Raw genomic sequence first — 22,017 nt, 5'->3', positions numbered from 1 at the left:
CGCTAGATGGAGCCCACGCGACATCTCAGGGTGGTTTTGCTTTCCTTTTGTAAGTATTGATGTCATTTTGCTGCAGCTGGCACCTCAGTTCTGCATCAGTTCTGAAAATATGGAAGAGGACACCAGATCTAATTCTTCAGGCTTTCTGCAGACACAGACCTTGCACATGTGTAACAGTTGTAGAAACTTGAAACAGTTAGTGTTGGGGTACTTGTAGTACATGAAGCCTGTTGTTCAGACATCTAATTTCCACATAGATTTTTCTCCTCAGTTCAGGACTTTTAGCTGATCTAGCTGCAAATTGTACAGGGGAGTGAAATTATGCTTAAAAATACCATCACAACTTTAAGTCTTTAATGGGTACTGGTGTTCTATAATATTATAAGATAAACGAAAGGATGTGGTTTATTGTACAGTGTACAACTAACTTTATATGTTCTCTAAAAGCCTTTGTGAAAATTATGGTTGAGCTTGGTTTATTAAAGAAAGCAACAACAGCAAAACTTTTAATTCCTTAACCAGTTAACTGGCTAGTCTGTGAAGCTTCATTTCTGTTCCCTGTGGTGACTGCTGGCTTGAAAATTTCAAATTTGTCAAGTACACAGAGCTAAATTAGCAGTACCAGTTGAAGGCGGGGAGATTTAGGAACGGAGTTCTGGGTAACAGGACAATTCACACCCAAGCTGAGCAGTAGTGGCAATGATGTTTCCCCTGTTTGAGAACCTGATTGATCAAATGACTGACATCTAATGCAACAAGACTCAATACACTGTGGTAAGTTTTGATGTCAGTAGATTTTGGTAGTCTGTGCTATAGCTGAAATTCCATCATTTACCACTCTGGGCCACCCACTTGCTAGTTCCAGGCTGACCTTGTTCCAGTTCCCTATTGGCAGGCAGTCACCAGGAGGCTAAATGGAGATGAACCCGGTGCGTTTACTGTTGGCTATACAGCTTAAAGTCTGCTCCCTCAGTGAATTTTCAGCATGTATGTGGGGACAGAGGCAAAACAGTGTTGTGATGTGTCAGAGGTTTCCAGAAATAAATTTGGGACTTTCTAGTTGCCTTTGTGCTGTGAAAGCAGACATGTGGTGATGAAAATATGCTGCCCATTTTAGGTATGCCAGACTGTGTGACTTCTCTTGCAGCCAGGGTTTTCCAGAGGGGAAACTAGGTGAAGAGGCTGAAAATAGGGTGTAAGCAAGTACATCTGAGAGGGGGGGTTTCCATTTTCCAGTCAGTCACTTTTTTGTAGTAGCCGCAATTCAAATAGAAAACTTTTTAGCTTTCTATTCCTTCTTTTCTCCTAACGAGTTTTCTTTAGTGCATCTGTGTTTCTTGCAATGAAATGATTATTCAGGGAAACAGTTTGAGTTGTTCTGAGCTCCAAACATTTTTTTCCCAACAAAGTTTCAAATTGAATATGTAATGTATTTGGAATTTATTTTTTTTTTACCCCACTGAGGAATAGTCTTTTGTCTTTTGCAACAGCATCATTGCTTTATTTGATTTTATTTCTCTCACTTAAGATTAAATGCGATCGGAGTAGAAAATTAGGAGCAAAGATTCGGTTTGCTGAGGATCTCCCAAAAGTAGTCTGTTGTGCTGTGATTAAAAAAAATAATCTTTTCTGTAATTAGTTTTAGGAAAGAAAATGAAACAACTTAGGTTTGTACATCAGAATGGCAGTAAACACTATTTACAAATATGTTGAAAAGATGGCTTTCAGGAACTATAAAACTGATTATCTGTGATAAGGAAATACCAGTTACACATTAAAAAGAGACATCAACTCAGATCTTCATGCACAGCTACTGAAAGGTCTATTAGGATGTCGTAAGATGATCTAATATAGTGAGCTGCAACCTTGCAGGCTGCTGTAGAAAGAAAACGTTGTAACAAGACTGTCACCTTTTGTACCACTGTGTATATGATGTTTTCAGTTGGATGCCTGTTTACCCTGGCTACGTTTAATTGGGAGCTATGCCATTGAGCCTGAGTTGATATAATTGATATAATGAGAGGCAGAATCAAGTTTGATGTGATGACTTTCATGTTGCAGCTGCTCCCAGGTGTTTCTCTAAAATACACAAATGCAGTAATTTCATTCCCTTCTTGGATACTTCATACCCCTGATAAGCCTGAATGTTGTGCACAGGGAAGGAAGCACATGGGAGATGTGTATGTGCTGTCAAGAAGGCAGGAAGAGATGGGTTTGTGGGCATGTAAAGTCCCCACACTAGGTCTGGGCTAAGTGTGTAGAGGGGTTTTACATGTTCTTCTAGAATATGAGAGACTGGAGAAGGAAGAGGAAGTGACCCATTCATCTCAGTGTTGTTTTTGCAACTGAATGAGGTTGTGCTGTTTCCAAGGAGCCTTGAAAATAAAGCTCTATCTCTTACTTTTAGATTGATGCCTTTTCTTTTCTATAAAGCTTTGGTTCTTCTTCCACGTGTGCATGTTTCCCAGCTCCATGATTTGCTCTAAAGCCCTGTGTGGTATATGTCAGTCCTGTTCTGAACAGAGTAGTTTATTACTTCCAAAAAACCCTATGTACTCCAAGCTCTAAGAAAACTATGTCTGATGCAGTCTGCTCTAACCCCATCTGGCAGAGCCTTCACTCCCAAGTTCCAGTGTGATCTTATCATTCTTCTACATGCTTTGTTGACTCTCAACTTGTGGTCAAAGTCAGCTAAATTGGCTGCACTTGAGCTGTTTCGAAGGTGAGCTACCCTTACCTGCCCTGAGATGCCTGTATGATTATGGCTGTCCATCTTGCCCCTGGGTGTCATGGCTTCTTTGCCTGAGATCAGGGAGAAAGAGAAGGCTAGTTAGTTCAGTTAGGCCTGCTGTGTCTCCTGAGAAGATCAGGGGCTGAAGCGGAGAAAACCCCTTCCCAGCACATGTGCACAGTGTGGGCCACAGCCCAGGCTATTTGTGCTGTTCAGCTCCTCTACCTCTATTCCCAAGTATGTTACCTCCTCCCTGTCACTGCCAGGGAGCAAAGAACTTTCTGAGTGGAGGAAACATGGAAGGAAGGAGAAGGCTGAGTGGAATTTCTCCCGTGAGTTCATGTGCATCCTTCCCTCCCAGATGTGTGCCACATTTCAGCAAAAGGATCAGATTCCTAGTTAAGTGTTTGTCCTCTGCAGTAGGAGTGCAACAATTTGGCATGTTGCTGAATGCTGCAAAGCCTCTTGCACTGGAATGGGGGCTGGTTTGAGCAGAAACAGTTCCTGTGGTTTCTTCTCAGGTGGGAATGACTGGAAGTCCTCTTGTCACTTCTGTGGCAGGGTGGGTCACTTTGCTAGGATTTGGTTTAAAATGATAGTACCTGGATTCAGAGCTAGCTTCAGCAAGAAGCGTGCTGGCAGGGTGAAAATCCTGATGGTGCCAGCATGGGTTGAAATCTTTCTGTTAGTTCTGGAGAAGGATATAGGGGTGGTGAGCTGTAGTTAGGCTTAGGATTAGGGCTAAACCGAGGCTTCAAGACGGTAGAGACTTCTGAGCTTGTGCTTTTTTTTTTTTTTCTTTTTTTTTCTTTCCTTTCTCTCCTCTAGGAGGCCCAAGAATAGGATGAATGCTGAGGTTGGCTTAGATGAACAAGTTATGACTAATTTTTGGATGGGTATGAGTTACTGAATTGTAGGTAGGCTGGGGTTTCAGGTTAGCAAGGATGGAGGAACCTGTTATTGCTGAATCTAGAAAGTCCTCAAAGTGTGGTGTTTGGGCATTAGTGTTTTGGACAGCAGGTGCTGGAGAACTTGAGTTATTGTTGGAGTCTTACAAGTTCATTAAGATTGAGTGCTGGTGGAGATGAAGGGCTTCTTGGTAGCCTTTTGGGTATGCGCTGGTGTTGGGCTATGGATAAGACTAGGGTAAGAGTTAATGTTTAGGAGTTAAAATACTTGAAGCACTCATTCAGTATGGCCGTGGTTAGGCCAGAGTATTAGATTAGAGGTGGCATCAGTAAGGACAAATGTGTTATCTAGTCTGCAACAACATGGATCAAAATACTTACTTCTAACTGCTCTTTGATTATAGGACGGCCAGTGCTGAACAGTTCAATTCTACAGGTTTTATAGAATAGCAGATTGACAACTAAGCCCATTGTTGCCTTGTGGCTGATTTTTACTTATGGGAAGGATATGGTCATTAACTTGTGGATAAGGATAAGGTTAGCGTTGCAATTATAATTAAATACACTGATATCAAGCCTGAAGACTCCTGGATCATGAAGAGTCCTGTGCAGTCATAGGTCTGGAGAAACCTACAAAGGTGAGACACAACATTTGCAGATAGGGTTGAACAGCTTTTTTTTTCAGTTCTCTGCTAAATATGGGTCACTGAACTCAGTCAGGATAGAGTTAGTATTCAGTAGAGCAGAATCCTGCATTGCCTTAAGACCCAGGTTTGCCGCTAGGTCTTGTAACATCAACAAGGATGGAGGAGAGCTGGTGAGTGGGGCTGAGGGTTAGCTGTGGGCTTGTTTCAGTTGCAGTGTTTTGGCTAGAACTAGGGTTAGTTTGGGGATTAGAAAGAACACTAGCCTCAGAGCTTGGTCCACTGCTGAATCTTGTAGGTCTAGTAAGCACAGAAGAAAGACGGGTAATGGCTTATGGGGGGTGTTGAGACAATTGCAGTAGTAGAGTATCCAGACAGAGTCTGAGAGCACTGCAGCCCAAGCTGCAGCCTTTATCCTGCTTACTTTCTGTCCTCCTGCCCCCACGTAATTCAGGGTTGGCGTTACACTCTTCTTGTGATATGATCTGCTAGAGGGGAGGGAACTTCTGGAAGGAAGGAAAAGGAGGGGAAGAGGAGAGACCGAATGGGAAATGAGTGGTGAGAGGCAAAGGCAGTTGGAATTTTTCTAAGGTTTCTTTTGCATCTTCCCTTACCCCAGAGGCTCCTGATAATGAAATCAAACAGAAGCACAGAGAGTCTTTTGGCAGGAGGATAAAAGACTAAGCTGCTTCCTTAGCAGCGAGAAATAGATCTAGATGAAAACATAAATTTGGCGCATATTTCTTTCCCTCAATTACCTCAGTGTTAGAGAATCTTTCTTGGGGGGTGGGTCAAATCTTCTGGGGTGGTCCACAGTCTTCCTTTCCTTGATTTGTATAGCAAGAAGTGAGTTGGGACTTTGTTCAGGTCACCGTGACCTTTGTTGGTCTCCTTTGCCATCAAATGGTGCAGCAAAATTAGGCCACCCTGCAACACAAGAATGCTCCTTTCTTCCAATCCACTGTCTAAACCTGTTTCATTGTCCTCCACAGCCTTTTTAAACTACAACTTTGTCACCTCTTCTAATATGTCAAAATCTTCTAATATGATACATTCTTCATATTCCAGTTAGTGCAATCAAGTAAGAAAAATCTGGTTCTAATCTTATTTTTTTGAACACCAGTTGTTTGGTTAAAACACGGTTGCTAACCTTAACTTGTTTCCACTGTAGATCGTCTGAAGATCTTGCTAAGCAAAATACAAACATGGTTTGCTGATGGCAGTGATTTTTCTCAGATCTGTGTCTTCCTTACATGAGCTAGAACATATAAGAAGAAAGAGAGAGGAATAGAAGAAATTGAAAAATTTCACCAAGGTTTAAGAATGGCATACCTTGATAAAGTTGTTCTTTTTTCCTGTTCATTAGTTGATCACAGAGGCAGACAGGACCATAAACATGAAGTCAGAACAGTAACTGTTAACTAAAGAATTAAACTAATCTGAATTATTTGAGTAGCTAATTTTTAAGGAGATTATTTTATCAGGAACTTCTTGGACACACAGTCCTTCACTTGCAGCTCATGCATTCCACTAAGTAGGATCTTAAGAGATGTTTATGTAATGCAGACTACATATACTAACATCCTTTTTTAAGTGTTCTCTGACTATTGCGAAGTTCTTTGATAATACTTCTAAAGTAAAATTAGCATGAGCACATGTTGATTTAAGACACTTTGAAATGTTACCTCTTGGAACTTAGGCATTGTCAAATGGTGCTTTACCATTTGGTACTTTGGTCCATTACCAAACATTCTTCTAAGTCAAGGAGCTGGTCTCCAGTTGTGGTCAAAACCAGATTCTTCTGATGCTGCAGAGGCCTGTGTGGAATTGTCTAATATAGGGCTTCATTATAATTTATGATAATTAGAATTGCTTAAGAAGTTATATAGTTTCATGTTATCTATCCAATACCTTATTTCCTAAATTAGATCTGTTTTAGAACATCATCAACTTGAACAGATGTTTTTATTACACTATGATGATCCTTTAAGTTGATACAGTTCCTCCATAAATCTGTAGAATGTAAGTGTACTTTTTTCCTGTAGTGTGCATTGTTTCATCTTTCTGATGCTAAATTTAATTTGGTTTTGTATTCATTATTGGTGCGGCTGCTTCTGTGCCATTCCCTTTCTTAAATATTTGTAAAATATTTCATATATATGGGAATTAGTATAGAACTTTGAAAGGTGCTGCTAATTTATTAGCATGTCCCTTTGTTTTTTCTATTCTGCCTTTTTTAAATGCTATTACTAGTTCAGTGTTTTAGTAGCTTGTTATGAAGTCTTGTGTCAGGTTTTTTGAAAATCTAATTAATGCCATCTGCTTCTATTTTACCTACATTTTCATTGACACAAGGAAAGAATTTTTAGAGATACTCTTTTGCAAAAGGTGTGCACATTAAACTCTACCAGATCATATTATTCCAGAGGGTTTGCACAATTTTTGGTGATTGGTTCAACCATATTACAGTGTACAGATGCTGGGTGCATAGGTTTATAAGTCTCTGGATTGTTTCTAGAAATATTAAAATAGGGGTAGAACATGTGGTGCCATTCTCTGTCCCAGAACAGTTGCTGTTTCTCTTGAGATTGCAAATATTAGTTAGCATATGCATTTGGTGGCAGTGTGATTTTTAAACTAGCATAACTAGCCTTACCACCCCGCCAGCTGTTCATTCCTGCCCCCTTTGGCCCCTGCAAGTGTGCCAGGAAACAAGGGAGCACAGCTCCATGGTAAGCAGGGCACAAACCCAGATAATAGTGTTTTGTTTTCTTGTGGGTGTTTTTTCAGCTGGATCAGTTCCTCGTTCAGTTTTGCTTCAAACATCTGTAGCAGCATAGCAGAGAAAGCAGCAGGGAGGTATATCCGGCTGTCTGATATTCATGTAGCATTTTTCCACATGTATATTATGGTCTGTCTGTAATTAAGTGCAAGTCTGCCTCACTTACTTGGGACGGTGTCTTTTCTATCAAGTTCATGATTCGTTGCTTTTATATTATTCCACTGTCTTTCTGTAATGCCCGTTACATTGTATTCAAGCATTCAAGTCAATCTTTTCCTTGTTTAGCATTCTGTTAGGTGGTTTGCCTTAAGACAAAAAGGTTCCAAAATAGCATTTAGAATTTTGAAAGCACTGTGAATTCAAAATTCTGCAACTGCCTTTGCAAGTTTTTTTTGTTTGTTTGTTTTAAAAGAAAGCTTGGTATGGTCCATTTCTATACTCTTGTACTTAGGATGGCAGCCTTGCAAAGATGAGGGCATTTTTCCACTGAGGACAGCAGCACAAACTGCTTGTTCCTCCCTCCATGTTAAGTGTGCTCAGGAAGGACGTTTCAGAAGTGCACTGCCTGGATTGTTGAGGTCCAAGTTTTGCACTGGCCTCGTGACTGACCCTCTGCTGTCTGATATAGGCAGGCAGGAACAAGCCCCAGGAGAACACTGCCTGCTGTCGATGGAGGACTATGAACAGGCAATACAGAGCACATCTCAGCCAGGTTGTCAATGCACCTGCAAGCACTTTCCTGTTTGTGACAGTATCTCTGAAAGCTACAGCCACAGGAGTTTGACTCCTGGATTATTTGTTAACTTTAGAAGCATGTAACAGAGGGCAAACAAATTGTGTGCAATCCAGAGTACATAGTGATACCAATACACAATACTGAGAAAAGCCTTCCTGCTCATAAGGGTTTGAAGGGGATTTCCAAGCTTCGAAACTGTGGGGGAAATATTCAACCCTTCAGGCATAGCAACAAACAGATTTAAGAGTGCTTGAACGAGGCGCCTTAAAAAAAATTGGCTGGATTTCAGTTTGACAGCTGAATTTTATTTCTCACACTCTAAATCTCATTCCTGTGTTTTTCTTCTGATACTGAGAAACATTGCTGAAAAGAAAGCAACCCCCATCACTTTTTATTTTATGAAACTGTTAGAAAGTGAATGTTTTCACTTCTCTAAAAGCTGGTCTTAAGGTGTTGAAAGACACTGTTTGATACTTAGGATAGAGTTACATAATGCTTAAGTGCAGTATAATATTCTGTTAATTAGAGTTTGCTCTTTCCTTGCACTTTAGTATGTTGCCACTTAATATGGAGAGGGGAAGCACTGCTTTTTCTGTTGTACAAAGCTTAAACTGTTGTGAATGCTTCTGGAAACAATATATGTTGAATACCATAGATTTGCACTTTTTAACTTGACTTTAGTATCTCTCCACCATTCCTGGTGAGTGAGCATAAACTTTATTGTTTAGAAGAAGTGACAGGCAGCCTTTCCTGCAGTGATTTTAATAGGTTTTGGTAGGGGTTTTTATTTTTTTTTTTTTTTTCTTTTCTTTTCAAATTTCATGTGTTGGCATGAACATAATAGCCTTTCGTGTATTTAAAAGTTCTCTGTGGATTTGCTCATTTATCTGCTTTGTATGTTATATTACTTTGGGGTTTGGCATTTAGATCAGTAGACATTTTGGATTGTTGCAGAATTTGAGCAATACCATTATTTTATTTCTAGTTGCCAACCTATTTCCTGTTTAGACTTGAGGAGAAAAATGCTCAAGTGATCTAACCTTTCTGTGATCTGAAACTTGTCAGATACTTAGATCTGTTATAGATGTTAAAATTATTTCAAAATACTAATTTTAATTACGCTCATTGCTCTTATCAAAGGACATGCTTGTTTAGCTATGTTTTCTTTGTTTTGTTTTCAATTGTGATGTTTATTTCTACGTTGCCATATTTAACGTAGTATATCTGTAAATAATAATAATTAATTCCTCCCCTCATTTTTGTTGCGCTTTTGAGTTTGTGCACTGGTATTGGAAGAAAAACATACATTTCTGTCTATAAATGTATTTACAGAAGTTGAAATAGTGTCAATACTTTTACAGAAAAGTCCTATTTTTAGATTTATTACTACTGTTATTTCAAATATTATTGGCTGTGTAAGCCAGACTTTTGAAGTCTGAGGTCACACCTTTTTAAAAATTATTTTTAAATGAATGTTTAAAATAGCAAACCCAATCTTTTTTCTTTCTTTTTCAAACAATAATTCCTGTACTTCTGTTTTTTAAAACCAACCTCTATCTATTGTTTTGCTGCAATACCTCAGGTTGAGAAAGAAATCCATAAAATGTTGTAGTTTCACAGTCCAGTAAGTTAGCATAGTCAGGGCTACCTGTGGGAAAAGGTGATCCCAGTAGTCTCCCTTGCTACCAGTCCCATTCCTATTCCATGTCCTGGCTGAATTTTCATGCCAGGACAAACCTCTGTGCTCTGATCTGAACAGCCTGGTGCAGGCTAAGACTGTTAATTGGCTCAGTTCATGGTGGCTCAGTTCCTCACCCATGTCAGTCATTCTCCTTGTGCCAAAAAATGTGTGTGTGTGTAGGTAGAGGGGGCAAGGCTAAGAATGAATGGCTGAGGGAGGGGAGAAGGTAGAAACACCTCTTTCTGTGGCAGCACCACTACATACCATAAGATGATGGTGAAATAGTGCATGAGTCATTCAGCTGGTGTGGAGTACCAAAAAATGCGAAACTGTGTTGTGCTTTTGCCGAGATATGAATGGAATTGAGCCACATACACGCTAGTGGTTAAACAGGAAATTATTTTAAATGTCTTTAATTCTTCACATCAAGGTAAATTCCATCATGGGTTTGTTATGGCTGGCTCTTACTTCCAAATCGATTTAGTCAGTGTGGTGTTCATTTGCAAAGATAAGTTTTCTTAGTAGAAGGTGCAGTGAATCATTACGCATGGTTGTGTAGTTGGCATTCCCCTATTTTCCCAGCTAGGCAATGAATGAAATCAGGTGGGTTTTTTAAAATTCCCTTTGCTTTTGGTATGTGGTGTGAAACAGGATATCACTGGAACCTCCGGTGAGCACCCCGCTGCGTTGCGCATATTCCAGCTGCAGGGAGACAAGTGCATACAGTGCACTGGCTGCTGTGGGAAGTCTTGCAGTGAGGTAACAGCCTTGCTGCATTGCAACACTTTTCTGTGGCTTCCAAGCATTAAGAGGGTCATGTCAATAAGCAATGCTGAATGTGTTTTTAAAGTTTCGTCCCTTCAGTTGCCAAGTCTGTTGAGTCGAGTTTGAGTAGTGTTTCCAAGGCTGCAAGAATGGACTTTTCCTTGGAAACTTTGTGAGATGAACCTGGTCAGAACAAGATAGAAATCAGTGTAAGGTTTGCTGTGTTTGTTTTGGTGCTCTTACTTGCGGGGCATGGCGGGGAGAGAGAGAGGGAGATGTTTTGCTACTTATTGGTGTGTTGAAAGGATTCATCAGAAGTGCCCCTTGTCATGTTCAGCAGGATGTTTCCATGTAAATGTTCCTGCGGCACATGCCAGGGTGTATGTAGATCACGCATTGCATTCTCTGTTTGGAAGGGGAAGCCCCTGTGAATAGCTTGCTTCTTTTTGCTTAAACCAACCTTCACATCATCATTGTACTGCCTGGATGATTGTGTCTGGCTTCTCTTGAATCAGCTGTACCCTAGCTGCAGCTGGGCTCTACTTCATTTATGGCTTATAACGAAGATCTTCAATTTCTTCTTACAGTTGGCTAGTGAAGGAAATATCTTTAGAGAATTGTGGGTGAATCATCTCCTTATTACTGTGGCTGTAAGATGTGCATAAAATCCAGACAAATCCTGATCTTTGAAAGATCAGCATTCTTCAAATTGTATATTTTCTCTCTTTGTGGTGGGTTGACCTTGGCTGGATGCCAGGTGCCCACAAAACCGCTCTGTCACTCCCTTCCTCAGCAGGACAGGGGCGGGGGCGGGGGGGAGAAAATAAGATGGAAAAAAACTCGTGGTTCAAGATAAAGGCAGTTTAATAAAGCAAAAGCAAAGGACACATGCAGAAGCAAAGGAAAACAAAAGATTTGTTCTCTACTTCCCATCAGCAGGTGATGTCCAGCCACTTCCTGGGAAGTACATGGAACAGTTGTTCCAGAAGACAAACATCGTAATAATGAATGCCAGCCTCCTCCTCCTTTCTCTTAGCTTTTATTGCTGAGCAGATGTGATATGGTATGGAATATCCCTTTGGTCAGTTTGGGTCAGCTCTCCTGGCTATGTCCCCTCCCAAGATCTTGCTCACCCCCAGCCTCCTGGTGAGGGCAGGGGGAAGTGATGGAGAGACAGCCTTGATGCTGTGTGAGCACTGCTCAGCAGTAGCCAAAACACTGGTGTGTTATCAGCAGCTTTCTAGCTACCAGTACAGAGCACAGCACTATAAGGGCTGCTACAGGGAAATTTAACTCCATCTCAGTCCGACCCAATACACTCTTATAGTGTAAGTCTGTGTGTGTTTGAGTAACCCTTTGTACTGTGTCTGGATGATGTAATCTGCTGATTATTCCTAGGCTTCACCCTTTTCCTTCCCTGTGTCCAGAGAGGATGGGAAATATGGCGACTCAAAAACTCTCACAGGGGAGCAGACCCGGATCTTCTTTACTGTTCTTTATGTTTTGTTTTTTTCTGGAAAAGGAAAGGAGCACTCTTGTGTGTTGCTGGGGAAATATGGATGGCAAGGAGAAAATGAACCTATCCTTGGGGATTTTTAGTCTGTCTAAGGCTTTTCACTGCAGTCTTCTGTATTTGGTGACATAAATTAAACTTGACCATTTGTCTTCTGTACTTATTCTGCTATTAACTCCTCACCTCCCTGTGTGGATAAGAGTCTCCTGTGCCAGCAAACCATCTCTCCTTGTATTGCACAGTTTACTGGCAGTAAGGCAAAACAATTGAGCAGATCTGAGAGGCTGGCAGGGGCACACTGTCAGGCACATGTTGAGAATAGAGTAGGAGACATGGACGGGAGGAGATGGCAGGGAAAGGTGGAGTGGCCAAGGCAACAACACTGAAAAAGCTGCAGCATCTCACCAGCTCCAAAAATAGACTCCAGAGAGCCATGAGCTGGCTTCTGAGAGGTGCTGAGCATATCCTGGTGCCTCTCAGCAGGACCCTCATGGCAACTCCTGCTCCATCTGCCCTGCTGGGAGAGGAGAGGGAGCCAAGCAAAGAGTGGGCAGAGGGGAGCGTTGACCCACCGAACTCCCCTGCTGCTCCCCCAACTCGTGCTATAGTGTTCCCTCGACAAAACACTCTACTCTGCCCATCAGGGAAAACCCACCTCTTCTGGAGGTGCTCTATAACTATTGTCACTTGAAATAAAATACCACTTTAAAAATTCTCCACAAAGTGTTTGTTTTGTATTGAAATGAGGCCTTAAAGACAAGATTCCATGTACACTATACCTTTAAAAATGTCTACTTGACTGTAACCATGTTAAGTGAAATAATACTGGCATTTGTTGGCATGAGGAAAATAACTCTCTATTGAAGTGTTTACCATGTGTTTTTCATCTGCTTCCACTTTCTTTTGTCTTTCCCATTTTCACTCATCTTTCTCTCAAAGCTCTCCTATTTTACCTTTATTCAGTCTGCATGTGTTTTCCTTCTCTGTATCTTTCCCACATTTCAGACAGCCATCCAGTATTACAGTGATGATTCATCTGATTTTGAACCATGGGGAAGTCCACTGGATGGCATAAGCCCAGAAGTCAGGAATCCTTGTTAGGATTTGCATTTGTTTCTCCTCCCCCTCCTACCACCGCTTTTGGTAGCGGCTTCCTTTCTGTGTCCATCCTGTCAGATGGCAATGAGAATATTTATTCATCTATATAAAATACATTGAGATTGGGGCAGGGGGAAACAGTTCACAAGTGCCAACAATTTCTTTTTGTTTTCTTGCCCAGCTTTTTATACTTTCTCAATAATAACATTTATTTAAGCCATGGAGAAATGAAAGATCACATAAAAGGCAATTAATTCTGGTGGTGCTAGACTAAGCCCCGAGTTGTCTGTGTTCTCTTCAGTGTGCTTTTGACCAGTATGCCTCTGTTCCCTTGGAAATTGTGTGTGAAATTTTAACATCTTATCTCACTTGGTTGGTTTGTACTCTTACTACAAGTAACCCTTTTCCTAGTATAATGTCGTAAGCATTCTGACTCAAGTTGGTAATCATTTGTTACTGCCTGACAGCAATGTATTTTCTGGGCAAATAAATTCTTTCTTTCAGAGGAAGAATTGTATATGCTGTATAGGTTTTTGTTTGGATGCTGAAGGCATGTTTTTTATTTAGACTTGTATGTTGCCATATGGCTACATGGGATAAGGCAAGATTAGAAAAGTACTCCTTGAATTTTGGGCAGAAGGCATGAAATTTGCAGTTGTTTTGAGTTCCTATGAAAGTTCATTTATAGCCTTGGACTGTGAAACTTCTGTTACTGATAAGTAAGTCTTAATTGTTGCTAGAACGGTCATTTATGAAACCAGGTCACTGCCCCTGAGGATGGCTTAGTGTTCCTGTGCCTATGAAAACCAGTCAGAAGCAGGAAGTAGAAATCTTATGCAAGTGTCTGCTAAAAGCACTAAATCTTTTTCTCAAAAATCAAGGGAGAAATTCCTGAAGATTTTATTAAAGCTTTGTATTCTGTTCTCCTCCTATGAGGTCTCAAGCCTAAAGCAGTTGTGGTTTTCCTTCTGTTGGAAAAACTGGATGGATGCTGTTGGTTTGCTCAATCACTGCATTATGTTTCTGACATTGTTTTGCTAGCCTTAAAGCTGTGTATTTCTCACAGATGGACTGCTGTGTTTCTAAATGAATGTTTATTTAAATATTGACTGGCATTCAGAGATTTCAGAATTCTTATGGTGAAACTAAGTATGATGCTTATTTTACACTTGGAAATGTTAAGTTAGTAGTAGTGTCACAGTCTACTGGTTTGTAAAGTTGCTTTCTTTCTGCAGCTGTTGCATAACAATGACTATGGCATGTATCTTTATGTAAGTGTACAGTTCAGATTACAATGAAAATCTGGATGATTGTAAAGTTTTGGTTTTCAGTTGTAATGTAATTTGAAATTATATTGGAAGTATCCACTCTAACGCTTATGGCTTAAAGTTTTTTTTTTTCTTTTTTCTTTTTGTGTGGTTGTTTTAGGAAGTACGCAAGTAAAGATGTGAAGTGTAGCCAACGAAGGAAAAGTGAGACATTTAGGCTTTGTTTCTTTTTTTAATAAAAAGTGAAAGAAATCTCTTTCTGTTAAACTCAACTTATTATTCCCCTGTGTTTGTTTTTATTTATTTATTTCAGGAATTTGAAGCCTTTCAAACATTTGTGGAAAATCGACTTCCATTTGATATTGTTATTGATGGACTCAATGTTTCCCACATAAAACCCAGAAAGATGCACTGTGAAAATGTAAGTGCTGGTTAAATATTCATTAAGAATTTTGTGTGTGCTGATTGTAAAAGAATGAGTGCCTCATTATTACTTATCCTCTTGAGAAAATGATCAAACATTTTTGTAGCACATGTTACAATGAAGTTCAAAGAGTTATCTAGACTTCACAATTTAAAAATTATTAGTGGGAAGATGGTTCTTCTTGCATATTTGACTGTATTAGCCATAAAAAAATCATACTGAAATTTCCTCATATATGCAATGCTCATAGTTATAGGTAAGGTATCCATAATAACATTATTAAGGCATACACTGTGTGAGTGTGTATATTGTCATAGTAATAGCGATTTTGGGGAACAGAGTAAATCTACCATATAGAAAATTTAGTCTAATGTAGTTATGCTGGTAAGAGTTCTTCTTAAAATAACCCCTTACTTAGTTCAAACCACATCCTGTACAAGTTTAAACTTTATTTCACTCCTATTATCTTAAGCATTTGAGTCCTGTTCTTACAAGGGCAGCTCAAACTGGGTTCAGTTCTTTCCACTTGGTGATTTGTAGAAGAATAATCCTGCTGGTTTTACCAATACCTATTATTGAGAATTCTTGGTACTCCCTTTTAGCATTTCAGTAAGAAATGGTTTAAGGGGGGTTTTTTTTGTTAATCAAATATTTACTTTAAATTAGGAGTAACAAAGTAGCTGCTCACATATATTCCAAAGCTAGAATTTTAAGTTTTCATGCTCTTGAGATTAAAACTGTTATAAATGAGTTTGATAATAAAGGAAGTAATTTACTTCTAGTAATTACAAGAAATACATTTTTGTTCTAAGAACTACTTTAAAACTATTCTTAAGAAGCAGGATATGCTTTCATATATGTCGATGAAAGCAGCTGAGGTAGGGAGGTTAGATAAGCTTGCTGAAAGATGTTTGTTTGAGAGCAGCAGTGAAGTTTCATGAGCTACTGGCTCACGAAGAGGGTACTTTCCTTACTATGCAAATAGAAAAGGAAGTTTACAAGTTGTTTGGATGGGATCAAGGGGGAAGTGTTGATTATCTGAGAAGAATCCCAGGCAGCCTGTAGTGGCACAATGTTTTAAGATCTAGAAAGACAGATCTATTCTGCCAAAGAGGGGGAAGAGAAACCATGTCCTTCTTCAATGTGGGCCTGTCCCAGTGTGGGAGCTCTGAACAGGATCCTGAATGGTCTGTAAAAGCTGGAGGCAGTGGAGCAAAGAGCCAGCCTGGTTTTGATGGATAATTACTGCTGATTTCTCATCAGAAATCTTACTGGGAGGTATTAGCATGCTGAGCAGCAAAAACTGCCTTTGAGTTCCTCCTTAGCTTCTGCTGTATTGGAAGGACTTTGGGATCCATGATGCCAGGGAGCTCCAGAGGGACCGTATGGAGGCATCAACTTTCCATTTAGGTTGTTCCATATAGATACAGATCAGATCTCTCTTGAATCCCACGTATTTACAGATGAGGAGGATTTTTAGGAAGATCTGTCTTTCCTTCCTGTGCAACAGAACAGTAACATGGGCTCACCCCATGTTACCTCCAGAATAAGATTCTCTTAGCTAAGATTTACTTGTTCTACCAACTATGGTGCTGTTATTTATTACTGCATTTTGTCATGCACAAAAAATGTTAGTCATTGGAGTCTCCACCAGCTAGTCTTTGCTGCTTCTGTTATCTGGATCCTGTTTGTGAGAGTGTGGAGTCCCTGCATGAGATAGGATGGACATGCCCATTACTCCTGCCTTATACCTGTAGATATTCACTGGCTGGATAGTGGGTATGGGAAGTGTATGTTTGCACTATAAGCAACAAAATAGCTCCTTCACTGCCCAAAAGAAGTACTCTTCTAGACACATGAACTACTAAAGACTTTTTCCTGTATTAAGCCTCTATTCATTGAGGTACTTTTAAATTACTTTTTATGATAGATGTCTTTATACATGATTATAGTATTAACTATTGAGTTTACAGTTTCTTTCAACTGGAAACATTGTTTAAATGCAAGATCGAGCTAGACCCTAGCGAATGCTGTTTTATTTCTTCATGACTCTGAACTTCTGTGTTGTAACATGTCAGGAAAGGACTGTGTCTTTGTTCTTATTTTGGAGACTTCTGACAAGAGCATGTGTTCTTGTTTTCTTACTCTTTTTTCCAAGACTGCTAAAAAAAGAAAGAAAGAAAGAAAACAACCCGCAAAGCAGAGCAATCCTTTCTTCTGTCTCCAAACTTTTCTTCCAGATGAGGGAAGGGAAGGCCGCAGGAATCTCTGCATGTGTTGCTCTCCTGGTTACTGGTGTTGCTGCCAAGTAGTCCCCCATCTGTGAATGCTGACCTCTCTGAATGCTGTAGTCTGTCCTTTGAGAGCTGACTCTTGCCACAAAACATCCTCTTTCGGAGGCTGCTATCCTCACACCAGAAGCAGCTGAATGGAAAATGTGGAGTGGCAGGTCTTGGGGTATTCACAGCCTGCCTTATTAAACTCTTCAAGGTACAGAGGGAAACATAGTGCATAACTGAAAGGATGGAGAGGAGAAATAAATGCAAGAGAAGGTGGAGTCAGAGCACAAAGGATGGAAAAAGCTAAGAGTGAAGGCCACTGAGGTCAAGCTGGCTGGCTAGGACAGCATGACTGGCCCATTTTGAAGAAGAGGGGCATGCTGTGACTCTTTAGTGACCTCTTCTGTTCGACTTGAGAGGTAATAAAGGAGCAGTATTTCCAAGGACCTGTGTTTAAAAGCTGCCCAACCCGTGTTTTACTTGTAAAAAAGCTAAATTATTTTAAGTCTCCAGGTAGGAGTCAGTCTGTGCTCTTTTCAAGGGTTCATTACTGCAGCTGTTAGATCCAGTCAGGCTATTGTTGTATAAACTTTTCTGTTCCAGTGTATAGTTAGTGTGCAGCAATGGTTAAAAGAGAAAATGGGATTGTTGCTCTCCATTTGTAACACACTGTAAGCGTTACTATGTGCAAATTGTTAGGTGTTTTGGACCACATCCCTTATGTGATTTAGAGAGAATAGCAAAACAAAGGACATTGTTAAACACAGGAGAAGGCTTAAGATTTATGTGACAATAATATGGTAACTTAAATGCTTTCTGGTTTTTATATAAATTTAACAAAAAATACTGTTCCACTTTGTGATTTAGCTTTAAGAACTGTAACTGTTTTGCTGAAGACCAACTCTAGCTAACTCGTAGTCATATGATTAAAATAAGAAAATATTGATGGAATAGTCTTTTCTTTTTTCAAACATCCTAACATTTGTAATTCCATTTAGGCATTCCTTAGGCATCTTGGGAAGGGGCTGGGTTGTGTGGACAGGGCACGAGTGCCTTGAGGGATGAGAAGTAAAAAAAGTAGAAGTTGGAGGAATGATTTTAACTCATTTAATTCCCAAGGTGTTCTGACATTCTGGAAAACTAGATATGTGACTTCCAGTAGCCTCAGGCAACGTCAGTCCTCACAGCCAGCACTTACTTAGCAGATCATCATGAATATTATTGACTTGGCAGATTTACAGCAATATTCTGTGGCAGTTTCTCTAGTATATAAAACTGTGGGTTTGTAATTACAATCCCCTTTTTTTCCAGGTTAGTTTAATACTAGGTCAGTTTCCTGGTACATATCACCATGTGGCTGCATCAATTACTGACAAAAAGAGGAGGTAGCACAAGGGTGGGAACAAAGATTTTTTGAGAGTGAGATCATCTGATATGAAGGCACTGCGCACACAGTGACTGTAAAACTGCAACACTGGACATTAGCCAGCACCTCTTTTCAACCCTTTGCTTCTTTAGTGCAGCATTTTAAATTGGACATTAAAGTTGACTACAAATTAAAAGGTGTTATAGAATGGAAATTATTTTTGCTGTATAATCCAGACAATAGAAACAAACTCTCATAAAGTCTAAAAACATTCAGTCTTGTCTTTTTCCATTTTTTTTCTTCATTATGTGGCTGTTTAAGGCTGAACCTGATGCGTATTTGCCTTGATGAGTCAGTCACTGTTTGTCCCGCAAACATGGTAATTTATAAACTGAGATATCCTTGCAGTTTAACTAGCAAAGTTGATTCAGGCTGTATCATGACGTTGAGTTAATCCTTTCCTCCAGATGTATCTAATTACATAAATCCTTAGCTAGCACAATGACATTTGGTACTCCCTGTCCTCTGCTGCCTCCACCTTTCACCTTGTAAAGGTCAAGAGAGGGAACTTCCACACAGTAATTGTCCGGTTCTCTTATTAAACACAAACTGTTACATAATTTGTAAATGTATTTTTTCCTGTTTATCACAATTTTCTGTAGAAGTATTCCTTGGAAGTGAGGGGCAATCCAAGTGCAAGCAGGATATCTGGGCTCTGGAGTACCTCGCTTTGCTTGCGGGAGAGGATTGAAGGGACTATGATGAGCTGTGCTCCAGCTGCCCCTAGACTGTGAAGGGCTGGGGTGGGGAGGCGAGAGAGGGGTGAGGGAGTATGATCAGCAAGTGCAATTTAAAGAATACTATGCTATTTTTAATTTACATTGAGATTGGTATATGGTAAATGAGGTCCTTTTTTAGCTGTACCCAGCTGGTGTTAGATGTAACTGTATATATATTTCAAATGTGTGTTGGATCAAAGCTAACTCACGATTCCTGTCTTCAAACAGTTTGGCAGTTGGGGTCAGCTCTGCCCTAACTTCACCCTCTCTAATCTCTGTATTAAACTCAGGCATCTAAAAGATTGGTAAAATAGTTCCAGATTGAGTTCCTTAAGGCTGACAACACACAAAGGAATAGTTTTTGCTCTTGGCAGATAGTTCAAAGTGATTGCTCCCAAACTTAATCAGCATGTCTATAAATGGACTACATAAGTTCATATAATTCCCGTGTAAATTGCAGTAGGCCTGTACGACAGCTGACAAAGCCAGATCCTTGCTGTTCCCCTCCCATCCCATCCCAGTCTGGTGGCAGCAGCTGGCATGCCACCCCTACCGCACCTCCGGCCTGCAGCAGCAGCCAGCTCCTGCCAGCAAAACTACCAGACATGCCCTCCTGCACCTCACCGGCTGCCACAAAAAGCCAGGCTCTGACTGCTGTAGTTGGGGGTGCTCTGTGACAGGCAGAGGGGATGGGGGACATGCCTGGCAGCTATTGCTTGTGTCTTGCAGGGGAAAAGCAGCAGACTTGTTGAGTGGAGGCTTCTCTCTGAATTGGAGAAGTGTTCTTTGACTAAATGAATTGTGTGGTCACAAGTGGCATAGTAATCATGTGTGAACAGATTATTGCGTTTTGTTTTTCCGTATGTTCAATATTTTTAAATTAATAGTATCAAGGGGATTCAAAGTTGAAAACTAATATTCTAGTTTTAGTTATTCTAGTGGTTCTGTAGTATTTATTCCTGGACTCCCTGCCTACTTTAGCAGTATGGGAAACAGTGGGTAGAGAGAGGCTACAGCCTTGAAGGGAAAGCTGGGAGTGAGAAAAAAGTGTCGTCAAGATAGGGGAGAAAACCAGGATGTAGGATACTAGTGTACAGAAAAATGGTGAATGGTCTTGTTACATTTTTGAAAAAAACCCAGCTGTGGCCAGAGAATTGAAGAACCTTGATGAATTATGCTTCATAAATTCAGCTGAGAACCATCATTTTGGTATGCACTTTATTCACATTTTCAAGGCTCATTTTCCAAGTATAAAGACAAATCTCAAGATAAAAATAACGCTTCAAATTAAGTTAAAGTTAAAAAAGAGGGGAAGAAAAACCCAAAACAGGGCACCTATCACCCATCATTCTCTTGGGTTAGTAACCCACATCAATTTTGAAGCATAATTTTGTTTCTTTGAAATCTCTTCTCTTGTGCCTATAAAGCCTCTATGATGAAAAAAGGGGAAACAAAGAAAGTATTGGAGCTTTTAGTGTTTGGGGAAGATAGTAAAACTTTCTCTCCTGAGTCCCGCTTACTAAAAATTATCTTGAGGCCACAACACACAGAGAAATTAACACCTGTGGATACATATATAGTTGACAAATACATGTACTAATATGCTGAGGGTTTCATGTGGTAATTTTTTCCAGTCTTGAAGACTGTCTTAACTGTGCAACTTGCATATGAGAGATCAACTGCACAATTACTGAGACAGTGATACTTGATACAAAATATGAGCACTACTTATGAGCTGTCGTGCAAAACAAATAGTTACTTAAAAATTTGCCCCCCAAAAAGTCGTGCATGGAAAAGAATTTTTTTCTTCTTTGATTCATTTGGCAGCATCTGTGATTTGTTCAAGTACTTTACTGTCTGTAAATGAAGCAAGAATTAAGTAGATCCATGAGTCATTCTCTGTTCAGAATCAATACATCCAACAGAGGTCTTATTTGTCATACTGTGACAGTTCATCAATTCTTCCGCCCACCAACTCTTGTCTTACCACTCAACAAAGCAGTCAGATGTGTGTTTGTTCATTTGCTCCTAGCCTTTTCCATCTCTTTTTTTTTTCCCTGTCTTCTAATGGTAGTCCAAGTTTGCATTTCCACGATAACAAAACATTTGCCCTATTGCTCAAGATTGGAGTGATTTGTGTCTTTGTAACATTTGTTTCATTCTTTAGACCTGTGCTTTCATTTCCTTTAAGCATTGCACAAATCGTAAAGATGAAGATTTTTGGTGTTTTCACTGAAAATCACCTTCAGCCTCTGTGTAACATGATCTTAGAAGAGAAAGGAGTTCAAGCACTAAGGGGTACCCTTGAAACGTCATCTATTTTTAGTGTTAAGAGATATGTGACCGGAACATTCAGCATTGTGTTCATCTCTCATCAGTTAATTTCTGGGGTTCCTTGGATATCTCAGTGGGCGGACGAGTCAAGTTCTTCTCCAAAGCCGCATATGAGAGATTGATACTGATATGCTGAAATCTTCCCCCTCACCCCTTATATTGGGACCATCTTAAAACAGAATAGATCAGGCTAGAAAATTTTGGTCACCAGATTCAGAAGAGTAAGGCTGTTAAGCTTCTCAGGAGAGGTGACTGAGACTAGACTCATTTGCCTGTGAAACCTAGGGGAAAGGCCTGGCCTGCAACTCTTCCTTCTCTCCTCGCAGTTCATCTGAAACCTGACAGTTTCCATTTGTGTCTAAAAGAGAAATAAAAGGGCATCTAATACATTCAGCTTGGTATACCAGTACACAGTAAGCGAAGGTGTATTGCACATCAGTGTGTCAGAGGTTCTGGAAGTACTTCTGCGAGTGGTCGGCATGTAAGCTTCCACCAAGGAAACGCATGTGCTGACTACGTACCTTGAGCCACCCGGTTTGGCTCTTTCCATAGGGGTATGCTCCAACATCCTTTGCTACTTCTGCAGCACTGAGAGGGGAGAGTAGGAGGTAGATAGGTCTTCTTAAGAAAGGAAATACAAAGTCAGGCTGGCTACCTGTTAATACAGGGAAACTTTCTCAAAACTTTTAACTTCCCAACCTTGTGAAAT

The 22,017-nt window shown here is 40.1% G+C and overlaps 1 protein-coding gene across 8 annotated transcripts in view; it reads left to right on the top strand.

Moving 5' to 3' along the window:
• Positions 1–22,017, top strand: part of PRORP (protein only RNase P catalytic subunit) — a 54,647-nt gene that overhangs the window by 10,886 nt on the left and 21,744 nt on the right. For 7 of the 8 annotated variants that reach the window (XM_075030280.1, XM_075030279.1, XM_075030273.1 and 4 more), the window contains exon 5: positions 14,440–14,547. In XM_075030280.1, coding sequence (XP_074886381.1) covers positions 14,440–14,547 — 108 coding nt within the window. Of the gene's footprint in view, positions 1–14,439; positions 14,548–16,708; positions 17,798–22,017 lie in introns of those variants that run through there. The other variant, XM_075030281.1, reaches the window with a different exon arrangement.

The sequence above is a fragment of the Buteo buteo genome, chromosome 6 (genome assembly GCF_964188355.1).
Source record: "Buteo buteo chromosome 6, bButBut1.hap1.1, whole genome shotgun sequence".
In the NCBI taxonomy this organism is placed as follows: Eukaryota; Metazoa; Chordata; class Aves; order Accipitriformes; family Accipitridae; genus Buteo; species Buteo buteo.
Note: the sequence above shows the minus strand (reverse complement) of the source record. Positions and strands in the feature narration are given on the sequence as shown.